General features: G+C 37.3%; 2 protein-coding genes across 4 annotated transcripts in view; both read right to left on the bottom strand.

Annotated features, from left to right (window-relative positions):
* Nucleotides 1–11,223, bottom strand: part of HSD17B4 (hydroxysteroid 17-beta dehydrogenase 4) — a 98,988-nt gene extending 87,765 nt beyond the window's left edge. The window contains exons 1-2 of one of the 2 annotated variants that reach the window (XM_089491805.1): nt 11,104–11,219; nt 1,248–1,301 (exon numbers count right to left, since the gene is read on the bottom strand). In XM_089491805.1, the coding sequence (XP_089347931.1) occupies nt 1,248–1,301; nt 11,104–11,161 (112 nt within the window). In that variant the 5' untranslated portion in view covers nt 11,162–11,219. Of the gene's footprint in view, nt 1–1,247; nt 1,302–11,103 lie in introns of both variants that reach the window. The other variant, XM_089491813.1, reaches the window with a different exon arrangement.
* A 6,338-nt stretch (nt 11,224–17,561) lies between these two features.
* The window catches only part of TNFAIP8 (TNF alpha induced protein 8), a 54,412-nt gene continuing 49,480 nt past the window's right edge, over nt 17,562–22,493 (bottom strand). For both annotated transcript variants that reach the window (XM_089491823.1, XM_089491820.1), the window contains exon 2: nt 17,562–21,257. In XM_089491823.1, coding sequence (XP_089347949.1) covers nt 20,692–21,257 — 566 coding nt within the window. In that variant the 3' untranslated portion in view covers nt 17,562–20,691. The remainder of the gene's footprint in view (nt 21,258–22,493) is intronic.

Here is a 22,493-nt window from a genome sequence, read left to right on the forward strand (position 1 = left end):
ACAGTATTAATCATGGAAGCAGTTCTGTCAGCTGAATGATACAGTATGAAGAAACTCTTTGCCCCCATACTCATTTCTGAAGTGCTAAGACAAAAGCTGTGTTGCAAATCAGCAGCTTGGCATTAGTGGAGTATTAAATGGAACAATTCACCTCCCACTAGAGCATTTCTGACATTATGCTGTGCAATCTTTATTCATTCCTGCTAATACTGCAGTTCAAAATGCTTTCAAAACATATCTAAACCAGAAGATTGAAAGTTCATGTAAAGATTCTGAAGTTATTTACTGGAAGAGCTCTCTGACCATGTAATAGCTTTGTCTTTAATTTCCAGCTACTAAATTACATAAAGCTAGACAGCAATTTAGCACACATATAGATGTTGTGCACAGAGGCAACCAAAAGGCAAGAGGTGGGGATCAGTGGTGTCTAATCTCAGCTGCAGGGGAGATGATTATGAGGCCAAATGTAAGTCTGTTCAGCCAGATTTAAGTCCCCTGAAGTAGTTAGACATTTTTTCTAGTAAATAATGTTCAGGGTTATGGTGGTCTCAAGGCTGAAAAATGCAGCTATTAGAAAGAAGTGCCACCGAGAATGACAAAAGTAAATTTCTGGTTATATCCTAATAAGTATTAGGGGATTAACATTCTATTTTCTACAGAACACTATATTTTGCATTGCTTTTGTCTTTAAGTTACTGTCTTAACCTACCTATTTTCCAATGCAGTATAAGCTCAATCAGTCATATGTGCTTTGTTTTTCACTCTTATACTGTGTGTGTCTGTGTGTGCACTTGCATGTGCTCAGATCTTTAATGCATCATATGGAGCAGCTGCTGCCCACACACTGGCTACCACTAAAAAGACACATATTTCTCTTTGATGTTCCACATTGGTTTATGGGTTCCATTCTAGGATGCATCATGTGATCACATGTACTTCTGTATTCAGAAAACATTCAACTTCTAAGCAACCGGCCACCACTTAACGTAGCACTGATATTCCCATAAACAGGTAGTATCTGTGGACAGGATTGTGTCCTACAAAAATGGCAAAAAGCTAAATTTTACATTACGTTTAGAATTAAATAAGGTCAGAGAAATTTCAGTGAGAACAAATCTCAAGGCTGGAAAATAAGAAAGATAATGATTCATAAAAAGTGTAAAGGTTGATGGAACAAGTGGCAGCAATTCAAAGCACAATTACAAAGCCAAAGTTTGCTAGCAGAAGATTAAAAGTTAACGACTTACCAACAACAGATGCTCCTCTTTCTGCAAAAGCCAGTGCATACGCTCTGCCGAGCCCTAGCATGGATTAAAAGCAAGAAAACTTGTTATAACATCATTTTTAAAGGATTTAAGTTTGGGGATAGGAGAAATACTAGTACTTAGGAAAGGTCCTTAGGGAGGGGGTTTACAATTCACAGAATCCTTCACAGAAGGAACTCTCCCAAGCTCTGAGATATATACAACTGAAGTGGGGATTAATCATTCTTAACGTACAGCTCTACGTAAACCTGAAATATCAGAACTTATGTAGAAGCCCAGAAACAGATGCCCAAAGCTAAGATTGTTGGTATTCCAGGCTTACTCAGTGGTCCCAAAAGGGACATCGCAGCAGTAGCTAATTGCTTAAACCCTTCCATTTGAACACAAAACTCTAGAGAATGACACAACGGAACTATGCAATGGACATGTGTCCAGTATAATTCACTTTTACACAGTAGACAAAGAGAAAAAGAAACATTTGATTAATCTACTACATTTCAAGTTAATATAATAGCCTACAAGTTTAAGTTTAACATCAATGACCATTTGAAAATATGCCTCTGTCATGAAGAATATTAAAGAAAGCAGTGGAAATGGTTCGAGCATACTTTTTTTTCCTGAACACAAATACTTCAGAATGCAAAAAAGTGTGGGTTCAGATCAAGCCACTACACTTTGGAAAATATATTCAGCTTCAATGAAGTAAAAAAAAAAATGTAAGATGCATCCACACTGTAGAATTACAGTTTGAGACCACTTTAATTGCCATGGCTGCAGCCCACAGAATCCAGGGATTTGTAGTTTTGTAGGGCACCAGCACTCTTTGACAGAGAAGGCTGAAGATCTTTTAAAACTACAGTTCAGATCTCAGGATTTCATAGGACCGGGCTACAGCACTTAAAGTGGTATCAAAGGCATTTTAATAAGCTGTTAAGACGGATCTCTTCTGGCAGGCTTTCCTTGAATAGAATAACTCAGCTATGAATAAATTCTTCCCTTCTTATGTAGTGTGCCACCACTTTGCCCATTGGATTACTGGACTGTTGATAATATTCTATTTTAACAGATTAATTTTAATTGCATTATGTTTAATTCTTTTTTTTAAAGGGGGGTAGATATTGCATTGTATATGTATTATGTGCTGTATATTGGTGTTGTTTTAACCTGTAAGCTGCTTTGATTGCCCTGCAGCAGAAAAGCAGGATACAAATAAAAGTTTTATTTTTATTTATTATTATTTCTATAGTGTAGATGAACCCTTAGATTGCTTCATCTACTATTTAAGTGCCCACATATCTTTTTGTGCAGTGAAGAAAAATCTTCGCAGAGGACTGCATGACATGTTGTGTAATACCCCATAAAGCAATCCAGTTTTGATACAACACACTATCTCAGACCTTGACCCGATGGACCATTTAGCAACAAAAGCCACTGGAGAGGGCAAAGATTTAACAATGCTTCCCACACGTTTTTAAAATACAAGGACAAAACTTGGTGTTCTTTTCCATACAAATGAAGTAGTTTCAAACAAACTAAAAGGAGCACTTGGTTAAGCAAAAGAGGTTACATATAAATTCAGTGTACTGCTTCCACAACAATGCACAGTACTCCTTTGTTCTCATTCATGAGATCTCTGTGGAGGTTCCCATTTTTTTCCTCCAGTAAGAACTACTATGAAGTTGCATTAGGAACACAATACTCCTATATACAGAAATTTAAAATTTAAAACTCAATCAAATTTGAGGGGGTTGGTTACCAAGTCACTGTATACAGAGACTACTACAGTTTGAGTTTCCAAAATCCAAATACTCCAAAATCCAAACCTTTTTTCATAGGTGGCTGAGGTTCAAAACACACTGCAGAAATAATTCAGTTTGAAACGGCTTTAACTGCCCTGGCTCAATGCTAGGGAATTTTGGGAACTATAGTTTTGGGAGACATTTAGCCTTCTTTGTCAGAGAGCTCTGGTGCCACAATCAACTACAATTCCCAGGCTTCCCTAGCACTGAACCCGGGCAGTTAAAGCAGTCTCAAACTGGATTATTTCTGCAGTGTGGGTTGGACCTGATATAGTGACATCTTTTCTTTCTGATGATTTAACTTTGCTTCATGCACAAAATTATTTAAAATACTATATAAAATTATCTTCAGGCTATGCTTATAATGTGTATATGAGACATAAATGATTTTTTTGCTTAGACTTGGGTCCCATTTCCAAGGTATCTCATTATGTATGTATATGCAGATACAAGTATTCCAAAATCCAAAACACCTCTGCTCCAGGCATTTCAGAATAAAGTAGACTCAACCTATTCAGTGTACCTGTGAAATTCTACCTTCAAATTGTTATTTTCTGAGAATAGAATCAATACCCTGTTTTTCAATTGGGATATATAATGTGGTTCTGATGACTTTTACAATGACATAAATCTTTTGAGTATTTCACAGATAAACCCTTTCCAATTATTTGTTTGTTAATCTGTCTCTCTGCAGAAGTCCTAATACAGAGATATATGAAAAGTGACCCCTTTCCACAATCTATTCCTATGTCAAGGACAAAGGCAAACTGTATTCTAATGCATGTTAATAATTATAATTCAAGGTTAATACTAACAAATTTATTCACTTATTTTACAAGCATTTGAAGTAATGATTTCAGAGAGGTATACAACAATCATAAGTTAAACATCTAACTATAAATAACTTCCGTATTCTTAAGGATAAAATACATCAAAAAAGCCTGCAAAAAAAGTTCTATTCAACCTTCACCTGAAAATAAGAACTGACAGAACATCAGGTGAAAGAGTATTCCACACAGTGAAAGGTGAAAAAGTATTCCACTAGCTAGCACACTACATGCCCAGGTCTGAATGACTGCAGTGCAGACCTCACAATTGTGTAACAATACAAGGAAAGTCTCTCCAGATGAACTCAAGAACAAAATGGGCTTGTAGAGGAAAAGGCAGCTTGAAAGGTAACACATATTATGCAATATATTATGTGAAGTTATCTTTAGCAAACTGAAACATTTTCAGTAGCATTTAATATTCCAGTTGCATAGTACAGGTATGCTGACTTGTGCTAGTTGTGAGAAACAAGTTCAGCATGACATTTGAGTTGTTAAATTACTTTAACCCAAGGCACCAGTGTCCTACTGTCCTGAGATACAGGTTTCTTTTGCTGTTTCACACACCAGCAGAAAGGCAAACAGAGCTACTATACATATTTAAATTTGATTATTAAATATTTCACATCTGCCATCCATCAAGAAATCTCAGGGTGAGCACAGGCCACAGAAACATGGTGAGCCGAGTGTACAACCACGTATTAATGTGAAACAATTTCTAAATATTTAAAATAATTGAAAACATCAGAAAGCAATTTAAAATCACGTGCACTTTGAGATAACTTCACCACCTACTCAAGTCATGATCTTTAGGTTTTGGAAGTGTCAGATTTTAATTTGACACCAAAATGAAACCAATATTAAGTGTCAGCTGGGGCTCCACAACAGTGAAGGCCCTCTTCTGTGGCTCTACATAATGCATTGTTCTTACCAATAGGATGCAAGGGAAAAACTAATCTCAGAGCCCCCCACTTGGACAGATATATATATATATAGTGAGAGAGCTACTTCAGGTATTGAGGTCTCGAGCCATTCATTGTCATCACCAGTAACTTAAACTTGGACTGGAAATGTATTAACAGCAGGTGTAAATTCCTTTAGAACCAAAGTCAAGTGATTCCTATATGGTTTTCCTGTGAGCAGTCTAGCTATGAGTCCAGTTACTTTATATTGCACTATAGTTTCTGTGTCACTTTCAAGGCAATCTCACATAGAACATGGTGTACTAGTGTAACTGGAAAGTTAACACTATATGGACTACTATGGCTGTAAGTAGCAATACAGTAGTTTGTCTTACAAAAATTAAGAGTATAATTTATACACCTCTTACTCAGAAGTAAGTGACACTGGCTTGAATACAGGTAAGCTTACAGGACTGTAACATAAATTTAGGACAAAATATATAATATATATAATATATAATATTACAGTTGTAATGGCTGCCACCCTGAAAAATGTGCTGTTCTGAACAACTGTAAAGTAGATCTTAGGGGCACATGGTAGCATCTGCAGGTCTCTAGATCAGTGATTTTTAAACTCTGGCCTGTTGTATGTTTTGGATTTCCAGCTCCCTGAAGTCCAATCTAATATGGCCAATTATATAAGTCAAAAATTACGGGAACTGAAGTCCTAGACATATGGAGGACCAGAGTTTTTGAACCACCACTCTAGAAGATTTCACAAACCAAGTGGCTCTATAAGTGAGACAACAATCTCTTGGGTAAACAGGCCAAAAAATTAGTTAGCACTGTCTACAACAAGAATAGCTCCTTAAATCTGGCTCATTACCAAACAGGAAGCTAGTGAAATTTTTTCAGTAGACATACTACATGCTCTAAGCAGATCAGCCCACTCAGAAGACTAGCTAAAGGATTCTGTGCTAGCTGCAGCTTTAGGACAAGCCATAAAGGCAGCTCTACATAGATATCATTGACCAAAAAACTTGAAAAATTGATTGACTGATTAATATTTTTAGTTATAAATAAGTTACTTTTAGGCCACTACTGGATCTTTAATACCAGTGATGGATCCTGACTTTTGTATTATAAAAAGTTTAACATTTGTATAGTGGGCCCTCAATATTCGCTGAGGTTAGGAGAGCAGGACCCCTATAAAACTGGGAAAACCACAAATAACAAAAACACTTTTGTTTTTACCTGAGGAACACCTCTGTCTGAATCTCTAGGCCCTCCAACATAATTCTATAGTCAACTTCTGCCACACATTGACCATGGAATCACACTGAAAGACCTACAAATGCCTAGAGAAGGTTTTATCTAGGAATCTCTAGGTCCTCCAGCATGACTCTATGATCAACTTCTGGCAGAGTTGCACTGGAAGACATAGAAATTCCTAGACAGAACATATTAATCAAGTCTTCAAAAGTCAAAGCCACAAATGTGGAGGGCTGACTTTAGTTATCAGGGCTACTCTGAATTTGCATTAGGTCCAATGGACTCATTCTCCATGAAGAATAAAAAATTCAACTTTTCTCTCCATTCTAAAGTTCTTGTCCAGAATCCTGTTGCAATACCACATGAGCACAAATAACACTGCATAACTGGTTTTGCTGTCACAGAGATCTTGTAATTGTGGCCCCTAGGGCAGCTAATCTTTTAGAAATGCACACAAAACCTTCATGTTCACCTTTGGCTTGGTAGGTGTGGAGCTAATAAACTGTTCTGCAATAGTTGTGCTCAAGGCTGTGTGTGCGTGTGCGTGCACACACATGATCAGTGCTATACACTTATTTGCACAACTGGCAGTTCAGTGTGAATGAACTGGTTTGAGTGTTGGGACTATAACGCTGGAGACTACGCTTTGACTGCCAGCTCAGCCATGAAATCCACTGAGTGACCTTGAGCAAGTCACACTCTCTCAGCCTCAGGGGAAGGCAATGGCAAACCTTGGCAACAAATCTTGCCAAGAAAACCCCATGATAGGTTGGCCTTAGGGTCACCATAAGTCAGAAACCACTGGAAGGCACACAACAACAACAACAAAGTATATATGATTCTGGCCCTTATGATTACAAAGATGGGTTTGCTCCAGGTTGCCACAGTTTTAATTCCAAAATCTCTCTAATTTTTTTGGTGTCAAATAGAAGGCTTGAAGAGCTCTGACTGCAGAGCAGCAGTCACTCAGGACAGAGACCAGTGGTCTCACATCTCATTCAAGTTGTATCTTTGAGTGACAGTATGAGACTGAACCTCGTGAAGCATTCGTGTGACACAGACAGCAATGAAGTCTTCTTGACAACACACTTGAAAGGGCACATTAAGGAAATAAAACATTTAGAATACGTGTGAGTGTGTATGAGAGACAGAAAGAGAGAGAAAGAGAATACAAAAATAGCTTTAAGTTAAATGTGAAAAAAGGCTTAAGTCTCAGTGCGCATGATGTAGGGCTGAATTAGCACATTTGAACAAATGGTGTTGTAATAGCTGGCTGATTTTCAAAACGCTGCAATACAACTGGTGAGAACATGACTTGAAGAGAAACACTTGCCAAAATTAGAGAGTAACAAACATAGAGGAAAAATAGCAAAAATAAAAGAGTCGTCCGGTGGAAAGAAACCAGAACATATTATATGGGAAGAGCAGAACAAATTCTAATTAATAAACACCAATTTATTTATTAAGATTAAATTATTTTTTCAGTGAAGTCCTATACATTGGAAGCATGAGCCAAACCACAAAGTAACAGTGTTATTTTAATTAAAAGAGTATCAACATGATTTCTAGCTTCTTAAAGTATTTCAGCATACCGTATTTATATTTAATGCAAATTAGGAAAATGCATTTGTAAGGAACTAAGAAATAAGTACTTTATGATGTAATCTTCTTGAGCAAATCTATTGCAATGCATGTACAATATTAATCTTGTTTTCTGTTTCTGCCTAGACCTTAGGTTTGTGTTTGCACGAAGTATGCAGTAGCAAACTGTTTACCTTTTCATAAATAAGAAGCAAAAGTAACTACCCTGAAAAATCTCTTCCCTTAAGTGAGAAAAGGTCCCCTTCCTCCCAACTCTTGTGTTGTACAACTAATCCAGCAGTACTCAAATGTTTTACCCTTGGGACCCCTTTGACATCTACGTGCAGACATCACCTCTGGTTCCCACTCAATGTAATATATGAATACAAACATTTTGTTTATTGTGCGCATTTTCATTTGCACATTCATGTATATTCATGTTTTTACATTTTATAAGTAAACAGCATTGTTCAAATTAGAAAAGTTTTGTTTAAGTAAATGCAGTATTTAATTCAATGCACATGTAAATTTCACACCTAAAAAAGTTCGGGAAGACGGGCTGCATCCAGGACAACTAAAGTGGTGCCAAACCAGATTATTGCTCCAGTGTGGATGCAGCCTAAGTCTCATGCTCCCTTTAAGCAACCCTCATGCCCCTCCAGGGGTCGCGCTCCACCATGTGAGAACCAATGAACTAACCTATTTATTAAACTGCTCATTCTAGAATCCCAAAACCATATCCATATTTCCACATCATGTCTGGCTTTTTTTAAATGAAAGCAGATTCCATGTAAATTAGTTTTTTAAAAAGACATTTTAGTGTAAGTGCTGTACCACTGAAATCCCACACTGACGCAGAGTCTGAACTGGGCAACAGCATCTATTTGGTACTCAGTCTGATAGATTGCAAAGCATTTTGTTATTTCAGGTAAGTGTTGACAGTACTGTGTTTCCATTTAACTTTGTTTGCTTATACTATCGTATAAGATATCTGCCTCTGTGCAGACATATAGTAAAACTTAACTGGAAAGCATGGTTTTAGAAAGCCAGTGAAATAAAAGAGGAAGAGATGAAACCTAGAATCAAAAGGATCAGTATTCAGGGCATTGATATGTCTCTTTACAAAGTGTGTAAGAAGTATAACCCATTATTTTGAACTGGCTCAACAAGTCAGTAGCAAGTACTATATTGCAAAACACAGGCTGGGCCTGTTATCCGTGTTTGCCATCTTCTTTAGTAGTTGCTTCATTCCAGAATAAGCAGTCCTAGGAAACGGCTCCTTTAATCCACAATATACAGGAATCACGGCCAATAAGGTAAACCTTTGCCCAGATGAAGTCAAAAAAACATGTGCTACATACAGCTGGCCCTCTGTATCTGCAGATTCCTTATCCATTTGATTCACCCCCAGAGAGTCGAAAACATTATACATACACATATACCAAAAAGCAAACCTTGATTTTGTTATTTTATACAAGGGGACTATATATGGGACAGTCCTAAAATTATTTAATACATTATAAAATTTCTTAGTGAGAAAAACAATAAATTAAACAAAGCACAACCTTATAATTAGAAGTCTGGGAAAACCTGGGGCCCTGTACCTAATATATACAGTCGGCACTCGCTATCCTCGGATCCTTTATCCACGGATTCAACCATCCACATTTAAAAATATTTTAAATAAATAAATAAATACCCCAAAGAAAACCTTGATTTTGCTACTTTATCTAAGGGAAACCATTTTATTGCACCATTATATTTAATGGGACTTGAGCACCCACGAATTTTAGTATTCATGGTGTGTGTGTGTATGTCCTGGAACCAAATCCCAGTGGATACCAAGGACCTCTGTATTTTTAATGACTATTTCAATTTTCAATGCCTGGGGACAAGGTCTTGTTTTCATTTTCACAAATAGTGGAGCCTACAATTATGCGGCTCTCCAGAAACTGTGAGATTGCAACTCCCAATGCTCCTCACCATTGGCTATAGTTGCTGGGAATTGAAGTGCAACAAGATCTGGAGCAACCCTCTGCTGTGAGGCAGTGATTTAAAGAAAAGGGGTCAAAAAGGCCAGAACCTCTTTATCTTGGTCAGTCATACTGATAATAATTGCTTCATAAGAGATATAGTCAAACTGTGGGCTTCAATGCTACAAATTAGAGGTACATAGAATCAATGGTTTTATTTCATATCTCACCATTTCTCCAAAAAGGTCTCAAGGGAACTCCGTAATCTTAACCTCACAACAACCCTGTTGGGTAGGTCAGGCTAGGAAGTGTCCAGGATCTTCCTCTGAGCTTCATGGCTGAGGCTGCAGAAATAATCCAGGTTGACACCACTTTAACTGCCAGGGCTCAATGCTATGAAATTCTGGGATTTGTAGTTCTGTGGGCTATTTAGCCTTCTCTGCCAGAGAGTTCTGGTGCCACAACAAACTGCAACTCCCAGCATCCCACAGCCATGGCAGTAAAAGTGGTGACAAACTGTGTTCTTTCTGAAGTGCAGATGCAGCTTGAAGGGAAGATTTAGAACTCGGGTCTCCTCCAGTTCCAGCCCAACACACTCCAACCACATGCAATGAGGCAACAGCAATGACAGTGGGTTTTCATGGCCAAGCGGGGATTTGAACCCTGGTCTCCAGAGTCATATATAGTCCAGTGATCAAAGCACTGCAATGACAGGTGCAAAGATGGGAGAGGAGCCAGGGTCCCAGCGCAACTCACAAAGAGGGGAGGTGAGTGCGGATTGTGGCGTTGTGGTTTGAGTGCTGGACTAGGGCACTGGAGACCTGGGTTCGAATCTCTGCTCAGCTGCGGAAAAAGTAGTTGGTGGCCGCGTTGTGTTTGTTTATTATATTCATTTGCATCCTGCTCTTTTCCTAGAACTGGGACTCAGAGCAACTTCACAACATTCAAAAGTAGTACAATTAAAAAACATAGAAAAAGTACATTAAAAAGGAATTAAATTATTACGATATTAAAACAGATAGTTATTAAAAGAATAAAACACAGTTTAGATATATATATATACACACACACACACACACATATATATAATATCCTGCTCTTTTCCCAGAACTGGGACGCAATATTAAAAGAACGCTACAATTTTGAAAAGAAATAAGAGACATAGAAAAGAGGTGGATTAAAAAGGAATTAAATTATCCCCATGTTAAAATACATAGACAGCTATTAAAAGAATAAAATACATTATATATATATATATATATATATGACAAAAACTGTATTAAAAACACATTTTGAAAACGATCACACATCTGTTTTAAAAGCCTGTCTGAACAGGTCACACTCTCTCAGCCTCAAGGGAGGGCAATGGCAATCCCCCTCTGAAGCCACCTGCCAAGGTAAACCGCGTGACAGGGGTCTCCTTAGGGTCCATATACTTGGAGGCACCCGACAGAGGAGCCCCTATTAAAGGCAAAGGCTCTGACCTCCTCCTGCGCCAGTCACCAGCACCACTCTCCCGTCGAACCTCAGAGGCGCAGACATGATGCTCCTTCTCCTGCTCCAGACGTTGCTCTTGCTGTTGCTGCTGAGACTCCCAGAGACACGCCTCCTCCGCAGTTTCTCTCAAGAGCCAAAGGTAAAAGGGGAAGAACCTGGGCAAAGGGCAGGAGGGACTGCGCCTGCGCGGCTTAGCACCGTGCATCCTGGGAAATGTAGTTACTCATGAGAGGGGCTGCTTTGAGCGTTGGGCTAAGACTCTCTGGGACACAAGGGTTCGATTCCCTGGCAGATTCCCGTTGCGTTTTGGGGGTTGTAGTTCAGCGAGGCCTAACACTTCCTTGGCTGAACGTGCCCAGTGCCCCCTCTTTAAACTGCAAATCCCAGAATGCATCCAGAGGCGTTTAAAAGTGGAACGGCGGCGCTATGAGAGTGTATAATGCGAGGAGGGTTTTCACAGTGAAACATAAGACGGATTAAATAGTATGTTAAATTGAATAATATATCAAATAATATTATAAAACATAAAACGTGTTAAATAATATACATGGAATTAAATAATATATTAAATAATATGATAAAACTTAATACGTATTCAATAAAATATTATATTAAATAATAAATATATTAAATAATATTATAAAACATAATACGTGTTAAATAATCTATTAAATATTAAATAATATTACAAAACAATCTGTATTAAATAATCTATTAAATTAAATAATATATTTTATATTAAATAATATTATAAATCATAATATCTATTAGATAATATATTAAATTAAATAATATATTAAATAATATAAAAATAACATGTGTTAAATAATAAATTAGATAACATATTACATAATATTATAAACATAGTATGTGTTAAATAATATATTAAATAATAAATATATTACATATTATAACACATAATACATGTTAAATAATATATTAAGTAATATTATAAAACAATATGTATTAAACAATATATTAAATAATATTATTAATATTAATATGTATTTATAAATAAATTTAATTATTGTTGTAGAATGTATGCCACAGGCAGCTTTATTTTATTTTATTCTGGTCTTTTAAATAAATCTTTATTAAGAAATATAACAGACGAACGAATATTTTATTCTGTTTTTAACTGATAGTATGTACAATGCTGTACAGCGTAAACTTACAGCGCGTTATAAATTTTGAATATATATGTGTGTTTGTCATTTAAAACAATGGCTGAGTCAGATGGCATCCCTTATTATTTGATACAAAGCCTCTGAGGCTGCCAGAGCCATGCCCTTTCAGATCAACTCTGGTTGTAGGTAGGTATGTTGGTCTCCTCCTCCTCCTCAATGGCCACATTTCCAGAAGGCGCTGCCGCCTGGAGGTTTGGCTCCTGAGTATCTTCTGGGGTCCCAGTCTCTGCTGATACTGTCAGGGCAGAGCTAGGGCTAGGCTCAGGCCCAGGCTCAAGCTCAGGATCAGAGTCCTCTCCTGAGTCCTCAGCCAGGCTGGGCCTGACAGGAACATAGCGTTATGATCCAGTCAATATTGTGCAATAATGTGATTGTTATCACATGATGTCGCAATTATCCCACAAATAAAGAGGAATTTTAGCACCGCTTTTTGTTCACAGGGATTTTACATGAATGAAAAACGGCACTAGAATTCCTCTGTATTAACGGGATAATCGCAACATTGTGTGACGTTATGTGATAATGATCACATTGTTGCACGATATTGTTGTTATGCTCCTGTCTTTTTTGCCAGTGTGATAATCTCCACTGTTGCTCATTGCCATCAAGAGGACTTTGACTTATGGCAATCCTTGTGGTGTAGTGGTTTGAGCATTGGACTACAACTCTGGAGACCAGGATTTGAATCCTGGCTCGGTCATGTAAACCCATGGGTGACCTTGAGCAAGTCACACTCTCTCAGCCTCAAAGGATGGCACTGCCAAAGCCTCTCTGAAGAAATCTTGCCCAAGAAACCTTCCTCTTCAGATAGGCATTCAAATGGGAAAGCTTTTAAAGAATGGTCTGGGGTATTATATTGTTTTAATGTGTTTTAAACATGTTTAATTTTTTAACTATTTGATAATTTAACATATGATTTGTTTTAATTTTTGCATTAATTTCATTCTGTTTTAATGTACTATTTTTGTATGCTTTTAACTGTACTGTTCTTTAATGTTGTATGCCACCTTGAGGCCCAATATTGGGAGAAGGATGGGATATTTTTAAAAAATGTAACAACAATAATGAAACCCCATGGGGGTTAATGTTAGGCCATTACTGAAAAGAAACAACTTGAAGGCACACAGCAAGACAACAAATGAATGAAAGACCTCCAGGTCTCCCTGTCTTCAGAACCCTTGCTAAGGTCTTGCATACTGAGGATCATGGCTTCCTTGAGTCTTTCCATCTGGAATGTGGTCTTTTTCTTCTCTTACTGCTTTCCACTTTGCCCCGCATTATTGGCTTTTCTATTGAGTCATGCCTTCTCATGGCCAAAGTACAACAGACTCAGTTTAAAATCCACAAAACCATGATACCTTTATTGGCCAACCAATAAAGGCTTGATACTAACAACGTCATAATTTTTTCCTCTCCTATATAATTTTTACATCTTTGCCTGATGAAGACGCCAGTGGAGGTTTGAAAGCTTGCATCATGTTGTTCGTGTATTTTGGTTGGCCAATAATGATATCACGGTTTGGTGGATTTTAGACATTGTGTTACTTTGCTATATGGTCATCAGGGCTACTCCTGGATACGTTTTATGGATGTAAGAAGCCTCAATTAGTCATCTTGGCTTCGAGGGAAAGTTCAGGTTTTTCCCACTAGAGGAAGTATTGTCTTACCAAAAAGAAAACACATACCCAGCACAATTACTTCAGTATCTTCATTTCTACTTTGCCCCAGCCTCACAACATTTCATTTCTTATCAGTTCTAGTTTTATCTTAATATTGAGAGAGCCTATATTATCACTACTGGAACAATTGTTAATCTGCTGTCAGACTCTGAATAATCAAATGTTATTTTTAAAACTTATGAGAAGTATCAAAGAAATGAATTCACTATAGGAATAGACAATCTACAGAGAAATTCTTGAATATTTGTAACACACTCTCATCCCCAGAAAACCCCATGATACGTTCACATTAGGTTCTCCATGGGAAAGAACACAACAACAGAGACCTAAAATCCAGTAACTCAAGAAAAGTGTACTTTCAAATCACTTCTTTCCATCTAATTCCAAGAAAGCTGTTCCTGTGCCAAACCGGTGCCTGGCAGTTGCAATGGACTGAATGAGGGTGAAAAAACTGAAGCTTAATCCAGACAAGACAGAGGTGCTCCTGCTCAGTTGAAAGACAGATCTGGAAATAGGGATTTGTGTTCAATGGCGTCCACTCCCCCTAAAAAAAAAGATTCACAGCTTGAGGGTGCTCCTGGATTTTGTTCTGAGCCTGGAGGCCCAGGTTTTTGCAGTGACTAGGAGTGCATTTGCATAGCTAAAGCTTGTATGCAAACTGTACCCGTTCTTGGAGAAGTTGGATCTGGCCAGGGTGGTACATGTCTTGGTTACATCCCATCTGGATTTCTGTAATGCACTCTGTGTAGGGCTATCTTTGAAAAGTGCTCAGAAACGTCAGTTCATTCAATGAGCGACACCAGATTGTTAATGTGAGCTGGCTACAGGGAGCACACAACTCTCTTGTGACAAAAGCTCCACTGGTTGCTTGTCTGTTTCTAGGAGCAAGTCCAGGTTTTGACCTATAAAGCCCTATACAGCTAGGGTCCAGAGTATTTGAAGGACTGTATCTCTCAGTATGAGCCCCCTTAAAACTCTATGATCATCTGGAGAAACCCTTCTTCCTGTCCCACATTTCTAATCTCCTTTGGTGGGAGCAAGGGAGGGGATCTTCTCAGTGGCTGTTCCCAGACTTAGAATATCCAGAATATCTCCCTAGAGAGTCCAGGATGGCCCCATCCTTGCTCTCCTTCTGTCAGCAAGTCAAAACATTTTTATGTCATCAGGTGTTTGAAAAGTGACTGGGTAATGTTTTAAGGTTGTTTTGAGAATATGTACGTATATGGTCTTTAATTTTTAATTTAATTTTGATGTTTTTAATGTTTAATGTTTTAACTTTAGAATTGTTTAATTGCTTTCCAAATAACTTTTATATTTATACTTTTATTAACGACTTGGTGTAGTTTTAATCGGTATTGGTTTTAAATATGTTGTTAGCTGTCTTGAGTCTTATTGGAAAAGGGCAGGATAAAAATGAATTAAGTAAACAAACAGTCACTTTCTCCTCTCCATTTATATGTATTCCTAAGCTGGAAGAGTGGTGGACATTCCCCCCTCATATCTGCCTTTTGTAGCACACACTAATGCTGCACCAAAGCAGGCATGCAGGAATTTGGACTAAAGATAGTAGGCTAAAGGGTATATAGTCCAGTAGTCAGTATTGCAACACCTTAGATCTGAAGGTACCAGAACAGGAAAGCATTACGGTAATTTTTCTATTAGACTAATGGAAAGCAAATGATAAAGGGTTAACATATGCAAAACCACATGTATATAGCACAGTGGTACAGCCCCCTTACTCTGTCATGAGAACATATTACATAGGAGTAGAGGCAGTTCTTTAACACTCCCATATTCAGATTGTAACATTAAAAATAGTTGTAGAAGTTACACACAGCAATCATTCTCCGCTTTAATTACTGCACTGACATGCTTTCATTCCAGAGATGCAATCAGTTTTCTAAGACCAACTGCCAGTATTGAGCATCCTGGGGTGAGGGTGGAGAAGAGATTGTTTTGCCAACAAAATCTAAAATCCTTCTAGGTTTTATGCCCCAAAGAGCTAACCTCCAGACAAACTAATAAACAGAACTTGTGTAAATAGTCTCTTGCTGAAGAACTGCTTCATTAAATTGCCCCTCTGGATCGTATGAAAAATGAAGAAACTGTTTTGAACTTTATTAACTGGGCATTGTGCATCTCTAGCATAACCTAACCTTGGAACTTCCCTGAATTAAGTGGCAGACACTTCTTTTTGTTTAAAACAGTTTTGATGCTCAGCTAAATGAGCCATAGGGCTAAAGAGGCATGAAGATTTACTTTTCTCAGGTGATTCTTTATTCAAACCCTACATCTCATTTATGTTTGCAGAACACCTCACTTTTTTTAGTTCTTCAGAGTTTGGGAATTAAAAAGTGTATGTCACAAACAGAAATGGCCATAGTCTTCTTTGCATCCAGATGGTCTTTCTTTATTCTCCAGTAGACACACAAAGGCTCCTGATTTGCCCCCAAATAATAATTCTAAGTTCTTAAACCTGGAAGCAGGGAGCAATGTGAGGATCTTTAAACTAAATAAAGTGGAAGGAAAGGAGGGGGATGGGACACAGCCTTCAGGTCTAAGGTGTTGCAATACTGCAATACTGACTATTGGACTATATACAGGGAATAGAAGGATTTGGAGGGGAATGGGACACAGCAAAATGGGTTTTTTAAAATCTATGTACCTGTTTTTTCTCTCCAAATCTCAAAAGGACCAGGGTAGATTAGAAAAATGGATGCAACTGAATTAAGTTGTATTTTTTGTTTAGCTTACCAACATAAGTGAATCTGGTCCCACCTCTGAGCAGGAAACAGTAAAAGATTTGTGAGACATCAAGTTGATAAATCTGTCAGCAACATTAGCTGAAAAGCTGTTTCCTGAATTTACTGACAAGCAACTCTTAACTATTTATTGTGCAATACATGGTAGGCAGTTAAGAATAAATTGTCAGACACAAACTATTTTGAGAAGTGTTTAACTTCCCACTTTCACAAGAAAGCTGTGCTCTCTTATATTTACTTGCAAGAACTACTTGAGACAAAGACCAATTTGGAAGTTTGGCTAAAAAAGCCCAAACCCTTTATTCTGAAGAGTTTAACAATCAATTTCAATTTCCAAAAATAGAATTTAGAAGTCCTGAAGATCAAAGTATTAAACTACAAATGGGAGTGAGAGCTTAACACTAATGGTGGGGAGGCATAGCACAGCAAAATCAATTTACCACAATCACTTGAGGTCAAAACACTGAAGTAACAAAGAGTGCCCTATGGAAGATGATAAACAGCACCTCAGAAATCAATGCCTGGCTTCTATTTAAATCTTCTGAGGAAAAGGCAAACCTATACTAATAAGAGGAGAGGAAATAAGACAGTAAAAAACAATACCATTATCTTTGATAATCATGCTGAGACTATCAGAATATGATATCGAGTCCCCTCAGTATGGAGCTTATTCTAGTCAGTATTATTGGGGGAGGGAGGATTCAGCTTTTAAAACTGCACCTATGAAGTATAAAGATTACAATAAATAAAGATTTGGAAAAAGACATTCCAAAAAGGGAAAAAACTGAAATAAAAAACAAACAAGTAGACAGAAATACAGCAAATCCTTTGGTAAGTTCTCAAACAAGGGGTTATTGTAGCAAAGACTGGTTTATTTTTGTTACAGCTCATTTAGGATGTTTTAATATGATTTTTGCCACATAAAATGCAAATAAAATGCACGACTAAAGAGATGTAAGTTCCACTGAGTGCAAACAGACTATTCCAGCTATGTGTGCTGGTGAGGAACAACCTTAAGAGTATTACATATAACCTGCATGACTTGTATGCTCTTTTCCAGAGGTAGACAGCACCTGAACATCTAACACAAATTTGCTTGAAGATTTCTATATTCTCAGTATATCTTGGTCCAATACAATTGTTTCAAAAGCATATGAACAGCTTCTATTAGCATTAATTCAAGTTTTGCTGGTGAGGAGTAACCTAAATAGATGTATGACATCTTCTCAGGATGCTAGATGTCTTTTGGCAGCATAAAAAGCATGTATCTGGCAAAAGCATGGGGAATAGAATACAGTGGTGCCCTCCACATTCACTGGGGTTAGGGGTAAAGGACCCATGTGAATATAGAAAAAACGCAAATTAAAACATATTAATCAAAACTGCAAATAAGCAAAAGCCAAAGCTGCAAATATGGAGGGCTGGCTGTACCTATATTAATCAACAGAATCTTCTGAAGAAAGCACAAAACCCACTTTGGATTTAATTAAGTTGCTCATATTTAATTTTTTGATTTGCTATGCCACAAAAATCAGACACAAAATTTGGAGTGCAAATATTCTGTTTACTTATAAAAGCATAAAAACTGCCAATTAAATAAGCAGCAAATATATTTCTCCATGTGTAATTCTTCTCATTTGTTTGACATGGAAAAATATTACATTTTTCAACATACTCATTTTGGTAGTCCTAATTTCACCCAAATATTTTACCAAATCTTATTGAAGCTGCTGAAATTATAAGCTGTTTCCCCTCATATTTCCTATACATTTACTATAGGTTATATACACAGACAGTACTACAGCTTTCATGAGCACAATATTAATAATTTGTGTTTTGTTTAACACAAAATTACCATGCATGTTATTTCCTGAAGGATTTCTGTATTTTGTCAGCTTGGTCTAGAGATGCTCACATAGATAACAAAGATAACATGTTCATGCACATTACCTGCTCAAGACCCATTCTATACAGTGGCATAGTAAAATAGTATACCTTACATAAAATGGCAAAAGTCAAGGTTTGCCATTTGCAACATTTGGAAAAAATAATTTTTGGCATATTTTCAAGCTGTGAATCGTTGAATTCATGGTTAGAGAGAGAGGGCTGACTGTAGGTACTTTGGTAGTAAGTTATTTTTTACAATAATGTGACGGAATGGTGTTACTTTTTCAGACAGGACTTTTCAGTGTTATTGCCTGTGGCTCATTACCAAAACTGTAGACTCGGTGTGAGTAATAGATGGAAGAGGGGGGATCACATGGATGGCTGCCCTGTGCTGTCTCTTTGTGGGATGGGTTGCAGTAAGTGAGGGGCAGATGAGCCAATAATAAGAATGGAGTGAGGGATGGGATGAGAAACATGAAAGCATGGTTGCACCAGAATTTTTTAACTTTTCAAAAATTGTTCTGCCTTCCTCTTATCTGCCCAAAAAAGAGGGAGGGAATTAGTCAATTAGTATGAGTGCAACAGAGGTTGCTTTCCCAGTCAGGCTGCTTCAAACAGTGGCAGAGAGTAGACACTTGGGCTGACTGGGTCGGTGTGAGCTATGATAGTGTTTAGAGGAGGAGGCAGCACTTCTTTGGACATGTGGGGCTGGCTCAGGCATGAGATTTAGAGAAATTGTTTGAGGGAGGTGGGGAAGTATGAAGGATTGAGTGAATTACTACTTGTGTGCCTGCCCAAAGCATATGTTATCTCTGTGTGGCTATGTTGTGCTGGTACGCTAGAATGGTGATGCAGTTTATTCAGAATTAAGATGACCAGAAATGAGAGGAACTTTTTTGAATGGCACAATAGTAGCAATAATGGTAACATCAGAGACGAGTAATCCAGCAAGTTACTTTTTTGGACTGCAGTAACAAATTATAGCCTATTTTGTGATCAGGATAATGTAACTAGTTCCTTTTATACTGTAAATTATCAAGCTCTGATGGTGACAACATCCCCATGTATTCCTATTGAGAGAAGGAACAGAGGTGCATGTATAAAGTTGCTTCCTTTGACCATGCACCACTAATGAACTTTTTGTGTCTATAGTTATTTAAAAGTAGCAAGGATATATAATCACATCAATACCAGCCACCTGATAAATCATGCACATTTACTGTACTACAGATTAACACAACACCTAGATGAGATGACTAAGGGCAGATTCATGTGAGGCAGGCCTAGTTCAATTGTTTTGGCAGTAAAATCTATCAGATTAAGAGATTTAGGCTGTGTTTTCATGGAAGCATTTTTTTTTTTTTTGAAGAAACCACATCCTGAACAAGAGAAATATATCCTGAGAATAAGCACAGGGTAACAGCTTGAAGAAATACTACTGTTATGGGGTATTATAGCTGTGGAGATGTCAGTTCACACAAATGGAACACACAAGACGAACTGCCTGGTAGCTGTGAAAGTTTCACTGGTGATCATACAGTCCTTTGCCTTCTCAAATGACAATCAGATCTCTCAACCCAACTGTTTTGACAATATAATGAAGAAGCATGTGTCCTAAGCAATTATGTATAGCATATACGGTTTTTAAAAGACGAAAATAGGTTCTGTTTAATTTTAACTCCTGTTAAATCTTACATCCAATTATCATGTATGTGCCAATCATGTTTCTTGTGTATAAAAATACAGATCTTTTGGCTGATTATAAATATTCTCCTATATGTAGAAATATGATTACACAATTTCTCAGTTTTATTTTACAGAGCCCTACTTCTCTTGAACAGTCCAGTTTCATGGCTTTATTATTTCATCTTCAAAATACTGAGTAAGTGGGTAAAAGAATAGGCAACCCCAAATAATGGGCCAATCTGCTGAAAAGTTATTTTAAGCATTTACTAGCCACACATTTTTCCAGACTTTCTTCATGCTTTCATTCATTCAGTCAATAATACCACCAGTAGTCCTCAGCCTATTATACAACCAGTCACCACCACTGCAGTTACTTATATATTGCCCTCGTCTAACATTTTGTTGACACCGTCACAAAGTCTCTGCAGGTGAGTCTTGTAAGATCCAAATGGATTGTACAAAGCCGCCAAAAATTCACAATCTGAGAAGTGATCAAATACATTGTTGACACGTCCATGAGATTTTGCAGTTAGGTGACGCTGAATAATTTGATGGAGCAGGTCTCTGCACTCATTCAACAATTTTGACAAAAAATTTCTGTCAAAAGTATAATCCACTTGATGAAAGCTCACCACAGTTTTCGCCAGCTGGTGGACCTTCTTCTTGAACTTCTCCATAAGCATGATCTCTTCCTGATTAAACTGATTATTCCGGTAGAGGATTGCTAACTTGATAACAGTCTTAATGAGGTTTTTAATTATCTTCTCTGCCTCCTTCTTGTTTTGTGTGTACTCTCTTGTCACTCTGTAGAGCTCATCCAAAACATCACTGCTAGTGTCATCTATCAAAACGTTTGCTATAGATTTGGATGCCATTTTGCCAAGAATTTTCTTCTGGGCCTGAATGGCCAAACTTTTGGAATTGAAGACATCTGTAGCCACTAGAAGAAGAAAAAGAAAATAAGTATATGTGGTTAATATCAGTATGTCTGAAGAGACTATCGATTAAGGTAACCGAAAATACCACAAGAGAAAAAATATTAAATCACTGATTAAGACCAATATTTTCTATTTATGTTTTAGATAGTTTCTATATGAAAGTACTGATTAATTGTCCTATATAGTCTTCAAAGTCTGTTTAGTAACACTGAATTAAAATCTTTATACTACTTTAGAGAATGTATTTGATATTATATATTAGAATTATTACTGTTATAGAGGATGTTGCACAATATATTATTTATCTTATATATTGTACAGAATTTTTCAAAAGTAAGGGCAATAATTATTGGACAAATCAGCCATTTTTTTGTGGGAAAAATGTGAAAGTTCATATAGTTTCATTAGCAGGAAGAAAAACCAACATTTGGTAAATTAGTTAGTTAGGTGTCCAATAATAATGTAATCACCCAAGTGACCATAATGAATTATTCTTGAGTAAATATAGCAGAAATGGGCATCTTTCAGTGGCGAAATCATGTCCACAAAGTTCTTCCCCAGGCCCTGCTCCTGTACTAATCCCTGATCTCTCCCTCCACTAGTCTTCAGCTCTCTGTAAGAGTAATAACAGATAATCTGAAAGCTGGTTTCACAATCCACTTGCCATCTCAGTCAGGATGACAACTGTCATACAAAAGGAATCAAATGGCACAAAGAATCTCTGCACAAAAAATGTAAAATGTATATTAAGGAGGCTATTGATGTCTATTTGGATGTGGAACATCAGGGGGTCCCTCCAGTATCATCCAGGTGCCAGGACCAGTAAGCTTCTCCTTAATAATAATATTTGTATCCCACCTTCTTCTTAAAATTGGGACTCAAGGGGCCTTACAAATTTAAAAACACTACACCTAAAATATACAAAAAAAAGAGCAAACAATTGAGGAATACAGCACTGCTTTTTTGATCCATGTTTTGTATTTCTATTCCTGTGTGCATATGCCAGTTCATGGTCCCACAGTATCAACTTCTATGACAGAGTAGTTCATTGGACTGATTGAGAATGGAAGAGTAGATGTGTACTTTCACCAGAAAGGGCAGAAGATGGTGTATGTGGCTTCTCCACTCTGCCCTCTCTCTTTTCTTTCTTGATAACTAAAGGAGCAATGGTAATGTTAGTTGGATATAATGCCGTTCAACATATCTGGAGGCTATTGACTTATAGAAATCTGGGCTAA

Source organism: Sceloporus occidentalis, unplaced genomic scaffold, assembly GCF_023333645.1.
Source record: "Sceloporus occidentalis isolate IW3139 unplaced genomic scaffold, rSceOcc1.0.p SCAF_1, whole genome shotgun sequence".
NCBI lineage: Eukaryota > Metazoa > Chordata > Lepidosauria > Squamata > Phrynosomatidae > Sceloporus > Sceloporus occidentalis.